Raw genomic sequence first — 13,371 nt, forward strand, 5'->3', positions numbered from 1 at the left:
CCATGCGCGGCTTTAGCTTTGTCTTGTACATCTTTGTGCCTGTTCCTTATGTCACAAGTGGGGATATTAAATTAGTAATTTGGGAGTATTTTAATAGAAGGAAATTGTTTGTTCAGGGCGGTAGGAGGGAAAGACAAATGTTTATGCCACCATGTGTGCTCTCTCATTAAAGGTTTAATTTTTCGAGGCCCAGAATTGCTTATCTGATCCATACAAAGGCTGTGATGTTAGTCTGTTGGGGAGTGGTTTAATGCCTACAGCAGATAAGGTCTCTAAGGCTGATAGGGCAAAATAGCAAATGCTTATGCTCCTTTTTTTCTCCTTTAACTCCTGTGAGCGTGCTGTCTTCATCTTTATTGGAACCCTTTCCCAATGTCATCTCCTCTCAGTTCTTCGTGACTTTGTTCTAGGCAATATTCCCTATCCGTGGTGAAAAAGCTTTGCTTTTACTGGACTTCAAAGAGTTAGCTTATTTTTATACTGTAAGCTCTCGTATTTTCCTAACTTTGTACTATGTCTTGTTTCAGCAATTCTCGATTAATGTTAATTCAACTTTATTTGGCAATACTAACTCCTCCTCCTCTTCCTGTTCCCTTTTTATTAATACAGTGGAAAGGGAAAAAAAACTAATTTGCACAATTGTGTCATAACGGAGTCTGCTATTTGGAGTGTGTATGTGATGCTTCTTGATGGCTTATAAATAGAGAAATATATCTGCACGAATCTAAATCACGCGCAAATAGTACATTGATGGGCATTATAAAATGGTTGTAATAAAATAAATTATTGCTGACAGCGTAACAAAGGCACTCTTGTACTGTAGCACAGCTGAGCCAAACAGAGGAGAACATCTGCTTCTTGTTTCCAGAAATAACTGGTATTTTGAAGTGTTTTTTCATCCTTTTTAATAATTTTCTGTAAACTCAGTAGGTGAAATGGGATTAGCCTTTGTTAAAATTCATTGTTTCTGCAGTTCATGCTGAGCTTTTAGCATTGTAATGTAACAACAGTGTTGTTTTTGAATAGCCATTTAACGTAATCAGAATTGTAGACTCTCTGCAAAATCTAGATGCTTGCAATTATCTTAAACCCGAAAAGAGATTTGAATTAAATGAAGTTGCAGATGCTGCTTTGTATTTAATAAAAATTCCTTACTGTTAGGATGTGGGCCTCCAAAACTGGGAAAGAGTAATGATGGAAACCTGACTCCTGCCGTAATTTTCTACTACCTAACCTCTGTCTTACATTTTCTTTCTCATTTTTTGTTAGTGATATGTTCTTTTATAGCTGGTGCTTTCTAAAACTTTGTCATGCAAGTAGCAATTTCAGAGCTCAAACTGAAGACGCCCAGTAGTTACCCAGTGTAAAATATTGGAGTTTTTTCTGTGGCTCTGTTTTTGGTGCATTTTTAAGAGGGACTCCCAGCCTGTGCATCAAGAATTGGCCGGTGCTGTGTTACCTCTGTCACTTACCTTGCAGAGACCTGGTGTGCTCTTGGCGTGTGACTGTGTGTGGAAGAAACCTCTAAAATGAACACGTTGGTTATCTCTGGGTCAGGAAGGAGATTGCGAATGCATACGGATATGTCTGTAGTTAAGTACTAATAAATTCCTGGCTGGCGAGTTCCGTACCACGTGCAGATTGCCTTTCTGTACTCATACGACAACAATTATTATTTACAGTTACAAGAACATAAAGCCTTGTAATATAATTATGAGTACTTTACAGGCAGCGTTGTGAAGGTGACAGATACAGTTTTGATTTTCTAGTCGCACAGAGTGAAAATAAACACACAAAAATAACTTATTTCATCAGCCAAACTGTTGAGTAGCTGCAGCTTAAGAGAGGCTTGAGAGTGCTTCACCCCAGCCCTGGGCTCTGCCTAGGTGACACCAGATTTTTCTTTGGTTTTATGTCACTTATTTAAAGTTCAGAGCAGTCATACCTGAGAAGTGACACTGTGGATATCATGTTGGCGGCAGATGGATCTTAAGACTGAGGTTTTCCTCACAAGAAGGGTGCAGTTTCCTAGTCCATGAAGCAGGTCCTGAAGTTCTTTATTACTTTAATGAAATGGCAATAAACCTCTCTTCCTCCTTAACTTCCTTGCTGTGTAGTTTTCGGCTGAAAGTAAAACAAAAATGCAGTTTTTCTTTCCAGGCTGCTCGTTAAATGAACACGGTTAAGCTCACAATAAATGCAGCACTGACAGTCCTGCAGGCTGTGCATAGCCCGGTAACGCTGCCTCGGAGCTTTGGGAGACCTGGGTCTTAGCCACCAGCTCCGTGTGTTAGGAAGTTGCACCTTGACATCCGAGTTGATCAAGAATGATGCTCTTTGATGGACCCTGCTCAGCCCTTTATTCCAAAAATTCACGCAGACCAGCTGATGCAGGTATGCCAGTAGTCAGACGTGCAGGTGATGCGTGGTGTCCCCTCTTCCAGGGACTGGCAAGAAACAATCTCTCTTGTGGATAATTAAAATTAACCCTGCATTGTTAATCTGTCGTGGCTGAGCGTAGGACTGACTTGGAATTCACCAGAATGGAAAGCAAAGTCTTACTTAAAATTAGGGGAATTCTGTATTTCTTCAGTTGTTTTCCTCGCTTGGGACATACAGTTGGTTTGTCTGCTTCTTGGCCAGAAATGCTTCTCAATCTGGCGTATGTTTCAATACCCAAATAATTCAGATTATCACTAGTTGGAACTTCAAGTACGACACACTTTCTGAAGCTGAAATCAGCCCTAAATTAGTTGCACTTAAGTAAAATCCATCTGTTGTTTCAAGTGAACCGAAGTACAATATTGGAGCATCTACCAGTTTTTAACCAAATGTCAATATGTGTAAATACTCAGTTGTAAGAGGTTGAATGTCTCTTAGGGTTTTTGTTTATTTCTGACAATTTTTTGAGCTTATTTTTGTTGCTCGTTCAGCAGCAAGACTGAAGCGTTGCTCATATTAGTCTTTTGATTATTTGTCTCAGACACAAATAACGCCACGCCGAGCTTTGGACAAAGCGGCGTCGGTGTTCGCAGACGAGGGCTTCTTGTTTGGGAGCTGCGCAGATGTTGTCTGTTGGCAGTACCTGTGCAGGAACTGCACTTCTGCTTTGCAGAAATAAATATTTTTTCCAACTTTCTTAACAGTTAAGGCCTGTTGAGTTGGGTCAAATTTAGGTTCGAGGTTTCAGCCAAATAGATCATTTTTCAGGATTCTGTTTTAGGGCTGAGTACATACAGTGGCTTTACTGAAGTGTCATTATGGCATTAATGAATAGATGCTGCTTAAATTTAGACTTTGTCCAACAAAGTTCCCTTGTTCAAAGAACTTAATATTAAACAAGTAAGTAATGTGAAGGTTTGTTGGGTGGTGAATTTCTCGTGTTTAGCGTCAGTTTCCATATTAACCCGTCTTGTGGGTGAGGGTGTAGAAAACTGTCCTGGAGAAGAATACTAGGGCAGGAGTGAAAGGAATAAACTCGGATGGAAACTTTGTGATTTGTAAACTGCCCTGAAGCAGGTGTGTGAGTTCTTGATTAGTTATTTTCACAACAATTTTACAATTTTATGAACCAAAATTGCTTTAAAAGGTGTGCATGGGGGGAAGCGTGTTATCCAGAATAGAACTGCATGTTTTTATTGTCATGTCTCAGGTTGGGTGAAATGCTAGAGAAGGTAAACCTGTAATAAAAACTTGGAGAAGTAGATCCACCTGAACGGTTGTTATCAGCACCACCTTGGGTGATGAATAACCTGGGAACGCTCTTGTGTCCTCCCGTCGGAGGCTGGGACCTGGCAGGAGGCCCTGTTGGGGCGTTCTCAGCTCTCGGGTGCTTACGTGGGGTTTGTGGCCGTCGGTGTGCTCCTGGAAGTGCCGTGGCTGTCGGCGTGGTGTGACGCATCGGCCCTGACTGTGGTCACGCCGATTTCCAAAGAGTTTCCTGTACGTTAAAGGGCTGTGTGGTGCCACCTTCCCTGCTGTGCAGAGCCTTTGGCTGCTCGGACCTGACTTGCTGAGCCCAGCCCTTGTGCGTGGATCTTGCTGGTTTGTAACTGCTGCTTTTCCCAATCCAGAGCATCTCCACCTCTGGCCTGGTAAGAGTGGAAGGGCACAGATGTTGCTTCTGCGTTGGGTGATGCTTTTGGGTTTCGCGTGCAGAATTTGAAGGGTTATTTAGCCTAAGTCAGCTCCTTGGCGCTTCCTTCCAACCCGTTTCAGCCTGCTCAGTGGTCAGCCAGAACCAGTTGGGTTTGCTGCTCAGCGCTGGGTTCCTGACTGCTGCCCGTGTGCCGTGACTCATGCGAATTCCTGCGTGGAATGGGAAGGCTGCTGTAGGGAGCATGTACGTGTTCAAGGGGAGATCAAATTACAGCGCCCTAATAACTCTGCGGACAATGGCTCATGAGTGTCAGCATTGTTTGCAGAATGCTCAGGGTTTGTGCTCGGTGAGTCAGGGAGTTACACATGACAAGGTGGAAAGCCTCTTCACTGTCCTTGTTTGTCTCCTGGACATAATTTCCAGCTCTGATTTGTGGAAATGAGCTGCTGAGTAAGAGTGTGGTCCTGGTACCAGCGAAAGGGTGTCTTCGAGCGTTGGCTTGTGTCTCGGCTCAGCTCCCTGCCTGAGGTGGAGCCGTGAGGCTGAGCAGTGGTGTTGGTAAGGCCAGAGAGCGCAGGCTGCTTGTTGCCAGTTGGGCTTGTGGCTTCCAGCATCCCTCGTGTCCAAAACTTGATGGAATTGTGGAGTCTGAACATCCTGGTCAAGTGTAACGAGAACACAGTTATTTGTCTGGCGTGTAGTTATGCAAAAACGTGACTGGCTATGGCCTCACCTTCCTGTGCTCCTGCTTGTTGGGATTCATTTGGAGGACGCAAGGCCACAACAAAAGCAGTAAGGAAAACGTTCCGGCTTTGTAATCGGTGACTTTGTGCAACTGTGCCGAGTACGTACAGGCAGGTACCTATCACATGCCATGTGTATGGCTTTTAGGTACCTTTTCAGGAATATGGATATAAAACAAGGATTTTAAAGGAAAATTATGTTTTAGGCTGCTCTTGCAGCAGGTGTGACTGTGTGGCAGGAGGAAGGATGGTGGCTGTGGGCATGGGCTGTGCTCCAGCCCTCAGGGGCCTTGCTGAGCCCCGCAGGGCCGGCTGCGGAAACCTCCCTCGGCCTAGCAGCAATGCTCCTGAGTGCTTTGTGTCAAGCCTTAATGTGCCCGTGTCTGGCACCTGTAGGGACAGATTTGTCTGAAAGTCCTATACCACATGTGATTTGATCTCTCTTTTTGTCATTGCTGTATTTTTTAAGCCCTACATTCTGTTACCATCCGAATACAGGGAGATACTTTAGCTCCACTTCATTAGCATTGTGCCTGTTGATTCAGTGCTGGTTGTTGGTTAAAGGAATTTGAGAAACTGGTGTGGGTGTTGGTAAGAATACTTAATTAAATATCTCCAGAATACATCAAGCTCTCACTCTTCCTGTGAAACAACTTGCGGAGCACTGTCTTCCCTCTTGTCCTTCACTCCTCTTCCCTTCACCCTCTGATGTTCTGATGCACATCCATCCGATTCTTTTTGTTTATTTTTTGTTCCAAGAAGCTGGCTTTGGAAGGCCCTCTCAGTGGTTCTGGGGTTTTCTGGCCTCACGGTATGGTTGTCAGCACGGCTTTTGTGTCTGGGAGGTTACTGTAAAACAGAACCTCACTGTTTTCACTGCGTGATTGTCGGAGCGTGCTGGAAGCTCACGCAGAGAATATTTGTGGATCTTTTTCAAGCTGTTGGCCAAAGTGACAATTTGGATCCCAAAACTCCTGACTGCGAAGAACAGAGATGACAGCAGCTTGCTTTGTGATCGTCTTCCCAGCAAACAGGGATTTGGGGGCTCAACAGACGTGATTTTGCAGACTAGGTCAGAAGTCATTATTGATTAAAATATTGCAAGGCCCATTTCTCTAAGCTATGATGATAGGATGGCTGTAAACTTAGCTTGTAGGAGGTTGAAAATGACTCCCTCTTTCTGAATATTGCTGTCAGTGAAAACTTGTGATGATGGGGCTCTCTTGCTGGTGAGTGGGCAGTGGTACGGATTTGGCTGCCGATCTGCTGAGGCCAGGCCGATGACCAGGTAACCTGGTGCCAGTAAATTCCCAGCGGGAAGCTCCTTTTGGTTCTTTTCGGAAGGTAATACGACTTCTACATCATCCAAACCTTACGCATTGCTAAAGGAGCAAATGAAGCCAGAGTGCGTCAGGGCAGCTCAGTTTCCCAGTGATTTCCCAGGGAGCACTGGAAGTGGTGTTGCCCTAAGATTACTTTTCCTATCCCTGCTTCCAGTCACTGTTCCTGAAAAACTGGTTTTTCATTTCTAATGGCAGCTATGACAGCTCTGGGAGTGAAACCAGAAATTATCATGCAGTCCTGGAATTCTTTCTTGAACTTATTTCCTTTAATGCCTATCTTTCTCCATGTTGTGGGGTCATGTACTTGGTTACAGCTGCAGAGTAATAATTCAACCAAAAGCTGGCAGTGATGGATTTAAATTTGAATGTGTAATGTAACGTTTTTCTAAAAAGAAAAATAAAAATACTTTCTATTGTATTGTCTGAATTCAAACAATGATTTTTAGGGACTTTGGAGTAGGGTGTGTTTTACAAAACTGTTCATCTGAGCTAAAAGACAAGCCCAGTGCCTCATGATTAACCTTGCAATAGGAACTCCTTGGAGATGCTAGAATAGTAAGGAAGGGCGAGAAAAGGGTGTGGAAGGAGGTGGGAAAGAACTGCAAGTACTGTTGGCATTCAGAGAAGTTGCCAAATGGAAGAAAAATACATTTCTGTTCTGCTTTTGTTCTCTAAAAATGCAAAGGGTGGAGGGCAAGCAGTCAAGATGTGTAGGTGTTTAATTCCTTGTAGAGGCAGTATTAAAGCCCTTAAAACACCATACTAAATACAAGTCATCATAAAAAAAATATAATTATCTTTTTAAAAACAATCTCTTCAAGTAGTATACCAAAACTCACTTTGTGTAGGCTTTACAGAGGAGCCTTTCCATAACACTTATAGGAGAATTAGTTTTGCCAAAATCACTTTATATAAGGACATCTGGGTGTCTGTAGCACAAATAAAGAATGAGATGATAATGCTCAGTCCTAAAGAACTTGGATGTGTGCTTTTGGAGGACGCTGGGGTGAAAGTGGCCAGGCGTAGTCCACTTGTGCCCAGGCACTTTTTTTGAGGAGGGGAAGGAGAGAAGCCAAATATCTTCAGGCAGTCGTCCAAGCAGCTATGGATGCTGCTGTTTCAAGCACAGATAATGCTCGTAGTGCCAGCTAATAACGCTGCGTGCAAGTGTGCTTGTACTCACGTGCTACGAGTGCAAAGAGCTGGTAATGGCCAGGTGGAAACGAGTCTCTTGGCATTAAGAGGTGGCTTGTGGTGGTCTTGTCAATGGCAAAGAAGCTGAATGCTGTCTTGGGCCGTACGTTCTGGGTAAGCTTCCAGTTTGCAGGGTTTCTCTTCCCACCCTCTAAAGCACGTGCAAAAATTTGTTTTCATTGGGAAGTATATTAAAGAACTGATCTATAAAGGATGTCAGGAATGCTGATGTCCTTTCTTGTAAGAGGCTGGTCGTTGCCATAACAGTGTTTTGCTAATGCTCCTGTTGCCAGACAAGCTATTTTCTAAAACTAGGAGGTCTTTTTGTTCCAATGACCTCAGGCTTAAAATATAGAGGGTTTTCCTTTTGTTTGATGAAACTGATACACCCTTCTTCCCCTTTTGATGATTTCAGTGCAGTATTTTGGAAATACCCTTAATTCAAGGAAGCATGCAGAAATTATTTAGCATTCTGCATCTGGTTTCTCTAGGTTCCTTAGCTCTGCTAATTATTAGTTATCTTTTAGCTTGTCAAGAGGGTCTAGAAAATTCTGTCATAGAATAGGGGGGAAAAAACACCGTAACGAAGGGATTCTCTTTTTTTATAATCTTTTTGTGCCCGATTAAAGTGTTGACATTTAAACAATCCAATTCTCCAAAAACTGATGAATACTGAGCCTCAAACGTTGGTCCTTTTGGTCCGAAGGGAAAGAGTTCTTACATTGTGTTGCGTTGCAGGCCTGCAGAAATTGGCTTTTTGGTCAGATATGAATCTCTACAAAGAAAGAGTTCCAGAGCTGTCATAATACTTCTCACCTTGACAATTTGCGTTTACGAGAGCTGGGGAGCGAGGTCTGCCCTTGTAACGTGTGTTGTGTGTTTAGAGTTAAAAGGTCTTGGGATTGCATCGGCTGCTGAACGTCGGCTCTGGGAGGATTTTTATGCTCTTGTCACAAAGGGCTGTGCTTGTCCATGGCTGCTTGATATTGTGGGTTATCTGGGGATGATATTTACTGGGCTATTTTCAGGGTTCTGTGTGTCATTATCTAGCCTAGCGGTAGACTGCTGTGATTTGGCAAAGTAGAAGTGGTTTTTTCCAACTTGTTGCAGAAGGAGTTTCTGTTCCTGTTTCCCATTTGAAGTAGGAAGGAAGCTGGCAGCCCTAGGTTAGACTACTGACCTCCTGTCCAGTAAACTCTGCTTCCATTTGTGCCGGGCAGCAATGCTTCCTTCAGCAAACTCTTCTGTAGATAACGTAACACTACAGCGGCTCACAAGGTGGCTGGTGGAGGCTTCAGACTGCGCTGAACTGATGTATGCCATGGTCTGTTGGTGCTGAAAGAGATGGTCCTTCTCTGCTCCTTTGGCAGCCCAGGTTTGCTGGCTAACACAACTGAAAGCTGCTCGCTGTCCTGGTGGGTGAGTTTTCTGCCCGCTTACCAAAGTAAACCGGGTCACTGACAGTGCTGCTCTAGAGGAGGAAATGGGAAAATACGACGAGAGTGAGCTGAGGTGGGATTAGTAGGCTTGCCCTTTAGCATGACAGTGACCCGTAAACACCATTTCAACTATACTCTGATTTCTTTAGTTATTCCTGGGTCCATCTCACATGAGAGATCTCTGCCATAGCCAAGGCTTTGCTATGAGCTTAGAGTCTGAATTTTCAGGTGCTGTAAGGTGTAGGGGGCTTCTTAACAAAGTAAGAGCTGCATGGAAGCATTTTTTTGAGATAGGAACATTCAGACAGCTAAATTATCACACTTCCTTTCTTAGTAGTGTGTGTCACTGTGATATCAAGTACTTGGCCAGTAATTATTTTTGAATCTCTGTTCCTCATCCAGCTAAATCAGGATTTTGGAAGAACACACTCTTATGTCTATCTGCTACCTGAACCTTTTTCTATGTGAGATTTCCCTGTGCTTTGGTGTCCTGTGAAGTAATTGCATTGTGCCTTGCCTCCCTGAAACAGGATTTTTAATTGCATTTTTTTCTAGCCTTAATAACAAAACAAACAAAACTAAAAAAAACAACACACAAACATACAAGCTAAAGCTTTAAGCTGTAGGAGAAGATATGTTTTTGGATCACTGCTCTACCTATAAAATTAAGGCTTCTGAGACAGAAGCAACAGTGTACGTACATGACACCATCTGCCCAGAAAACCTCACTTGTGGAACTTGGCCGTCTGTCTGTAACTTCTTTTTCCTTTATACAAGACAGCATTATGTCAGCGAGCACTGCCCAAGGAAAGGGAGGCTGCTCAAATTTCTGGGTCCTTGTGCTGTGAATTTCTAGAAGCCTCATTTAGTCCTCGGTTCAGGAACGCGCACACCTGAATTAAAGGCACAATGGTCCTTGCTAATCGGTGGGCGATCTCCGTACGGATGTTCAGGGGCACAGTCCAGCTGGTGTGAGTGCTGGGGAGCATTTCTTAGCTGGCGTGTCTGTGCTAGCCTCCCGGCAGGCTGTCTCCTGTGCCATGGGGCTGCTCTCATGGGTGGAGCTCACAGCTCAGCAGGGCTGTGTTGTTTTTTATTTTTTTTTTCCCTGTATGCATTGGCTAGAGGGGGATTTACGGAGTGCAGCAGACCTACAGCAAACAGCTCGGGCTCTGTGGTGCTGCACAACCACGGCTGGTCACAACCGTGGCCTTAACAACAGCTGAAAGCTTCCCCTCTGCCTCGCTTAGGTCTCGCACGTGCTGCAACTGTGGCGACGTGGGATGTGGAGGTGGCAGAGTTCAGCGTTTAGTGTTGTGACCAGTAACGCTGCTTTGATTTTTTTTTTTTTTTTTTCCCCAAGCTCTAGCCAAGCATTTTGCAGCTATGAGTGCTTGTGTGACCAAGAGGAGCACTGCAGGCGACAGGTTTGTTGGTCATCCTGGCAGGCACGGGGTGCCCCAGGAAGCGCTGCTGTGGGCCAGCTGCTCGAGCAAGGGGCTCGTGCACTGTAAGGAAATGCTCCCCAAGAAAACTGGTGCCTGACTTTCAGTAGTATTGAATATATAAAATGTCTGAACTACAATGAGGGTCCTTCTGGTTCTTTTGGAGGCGAGAGGGAAAGCAGGATGTGTTCTCCTTTTCTGCTGTCACGAGCATGACTGCTCAGTTATCATCGTGTTGTAATCTCTTAGCTGCTGCTTCCAGCTTTGCTTTTCATCGCCCCGCACCTAACTTCTCCAGGGTGAGCTGATGAGTCAAAGTGCAAACCTGCCTGGTGCTCAAAGTAAGCTAGTGTTGGGTATTTTTTTAATCTTTAGCGAATAATGGCAGTTTTGCAAACAGAAGGCATCTTTTTAGCACTGTGTTCAGATACTGAGGTGTATCTAAAGGTGGGTTTTGAGGTGATACTAAAGGTGGGTTTATTACACCTCTGTAGGTATTCACTTTGTATGCATAAATGATCAGTTGTAATTACCAGGGAAGATACCTCTACCTCTGATAATTGTGTTCATTTGGTTTCAAACTTAAAACTTGATGTAGATACGTGAGTATCACCTCCGTTTGGATCCTTAAGCTTCTTTGTGGTTTCTGACCCGGGTATTGCTGAGAAACCACAAAAGCAGATCCTATAGCAGTGCCTCAGAGTCAATTTTGAGAGTTTTGCTGTGGTGGCTTGCGTTGAGGTGTAGCAGCTGGGGAAGTCCGGATTTTTTTTTTTTTGCTACAGGCAAAGGTGCTAAGAGCTACAGACTGCACTCTTTGGTTTGGTGAAGGGTGTGTGTGTCTATCTGCCAATGCATGCATATACATACAGAGGTGTGTTAGCACTTCGGTGTGAGAGGAGGCTGTAGTTGTAGCAGTACTAGAATTTAATTGTAGGGATCTGCGTTCAGGTAACTTACAGCTTCTCAAAGGGACGGATTGCTGAGGATTGCAGCAGCTTTCCTGGACTGCTGTGTTGGGCACTGCCTGGTGTGCCCTTGTACCGGGACCGAGGAGGAGTTGCTGCTAAACATCTTAAACATCCTAATGTTGTCCTCTTCAGGAATTCTTTCATTGTTCGTGATGGTAGTGTTATGGGAATAAAGGAGCTGGAGTTTGATCATTCTTTTTATTCCTCCAGTGGTTTTATTGAAAGAAGAAGGAGAGTTTCATTTTTCATGCGATATTTTATTCTGCAATTATTCTTCTCAGTCTTTTTTTTTTTACAACTTGCTGGTGTGTTATCATTGATGCTGAATGAAAACAAAGTATTTTAGTCAGAACCAGCGTGGTGAATTTAATATTTTACTGTTGCACAGAACTGTTTTGAGACAGTTCCTAGGGCCGTATTCATCTCCGATACCTACATCTGCGAGGGTGACTCAAGCTGCTATTGGTAAGAGATCTTATTTTGACTTGTGTTATTCATTAAGCAAGACTTAATTTCCTGACAGGCATGATCTTTGCTTGCTTTCGCAAAGAAATACGAAATGATATATTGCAAAAACGATAAAGGTGCCATTGTAAAAACTGCGGAGTGTTCTTATCCATTTGTATAAAAATCCTAGGATTAACACAGTGGAGACAAGCAGCAGTAAAATATTGTTCTGTCTGTTAGTCTTCCTATGTGCTTGAGATACCTGTTGAACAGAGCTTAGCTATGGAAATTTGCTGGTGAGGTTTGCTGCCGAGGTCCTGCCCAGCAGGGAGGAAGGGAGCCAAGAGCAGCGCTGTGCCGCACGAGCACGGCCGCGTGCACGCCCCCAGCCCAGATTCTCATGGGAGCGAGCTGCACGCAGACGTATTCCCGAGTCGTCGGGACCGTCAGCATGGAATCGGACCTTTGGATTTCATCCTCCACCTCCTTTCTCATCTTCCCCAGGCTTCCGTGCCAAACTTCTTGTGAGAATCAACTTTCTCCTTTCCCTACCCGATCCTTTCCTTTTTCTTAAAAGGAAAAAGGAGATTTTTAGGTGCTGGAACTTTTTTTACCTCCTTCTCTTAAAGGAGTAGAGAATGTCTGTGAACCAGGTGAGCTGGTGTCCTTGGAATTAAGACAAAAAAGGTTTAACCCAAGCACTGTTACTTGGGGGATGCTTGCCCTCTGGCAGGGAGGTTGTGGATCCCGACACGGAGTTAGCTGCTCACCTAGTGGGGCGTTGATTGAAGCCTGAAATTGCTTGTTTTGCTTTGCTGATTTTGTGCTGCTCTTAGGGTCTTTGAGCTCTTAGTCAAAAACACTTGATAGAAAAATCTGTTTGATATATGTGAGCATCGCGACCACTTTTGGATCTCCCGAGCTTCCCATCTTACTGAACTGTGAGCTCTGTTCTCAAGGCAGCCTGCTCTTGGTTTTCTAGTATCAACACACAAATCTGCGAGATGTATTAAAACCGAAGTAATGAGCGTCTGGGAACTTTATGGTAATGCTTTTCTTAAAGGTAGTTTTTCATAACTGTACTTTTGTTCTGAGCCACGATAAGGGCTGCATGCGCTTCAGATATTCAAAGCGCTCCGCAAGCTGCTGGCTTTGAAGCGCTGCCGTTTGATGTTCCCGTCTCTCCAGTTTGGGGCCTTTGGTATTTGCTCTGAAAAATCCAAAGGAAGTTTCTTTTTTTTTTTTTTCTCGGGCAAAGTCAGGGCTCCAGAAATGCTGACTCAGTGTGATGAAACAGCAGTAAAAATAATAATAAAAGAGAAATTCCCTCCCTCATTCCTTCGAGTGTTTGTCTTTCTACCAGAGTCTTATATCAACACAGTCCAGGGTCCTTAGGTGGAGGGTGTTTATCTGCGTTGGGTGTGGGAGCTATTGGGAGCAGAGAAACTTTTTGTTTTATTTTCGTGTAGGAATACTTTGCTTTTTTTGTTGTTGAATGGAGGTACTTCGAGTCTATAAATAAACTGTAATAGTGGGTTTAGGGCCTCTGTTCTCAAACCAGATCTGGCCTTTTCAACTTTTATTGAGGATACTTCTATTCCTTGGGGGTGAAATGTAGTTCTGAAGTCTGTGCCTGTAGCCATGTGTGCATGCTGTAAGGAAATGCGTTTAAGACATAAACTGTTTTAGC

The 13,371-nt window shown here is 43.9% G+C and overlaps 1 protein-coding gene across 8 annotated transcripts in view; it reads left to right on the top strand.

Annotated features, from left to right (window-relative positions):
* RAPGEF6 (Rap guanine nucleotide exchange factor 6) overlaps window positions 1–13,371 on the top strand; it is a 124,876-nt gene that overhangs the window by 3,497 nt on the left and 108,008 nt on the right. The window contains exon 1 of one of the 8 annotated variants that reach the window (XM_080555452.1): window positions 11,824–12,334. The exons of the other annotated variants lie outside the window; for them this stretch is intronic. Within the exon in view, the coding sequence (XP_080411578.1) occupies window positions 12,320–12,334 (15 nt within the window). The 5' untranslated portion in view covers window positions 11,824–12,319. Of the gene's footprint in view, window positions 1–11,823; window positions 12,335–13,371 lie in introns of those variants that run through there. 8 annotated transcript variants of the gene reach the window in all.

Source organism: Anser brachyrhynchus (genome assembly GCF_964034855.1).
Source record: "Anser brachyrhynchus genome assembly, chromosome: 14".
Classification (NCBI taxonomy): domain Eukaryota; kingdom Metazoa; phylum Chordata; class Aves; order Anseriformes; family Anatidae; genus Anser; species Anser brachyrhynchus.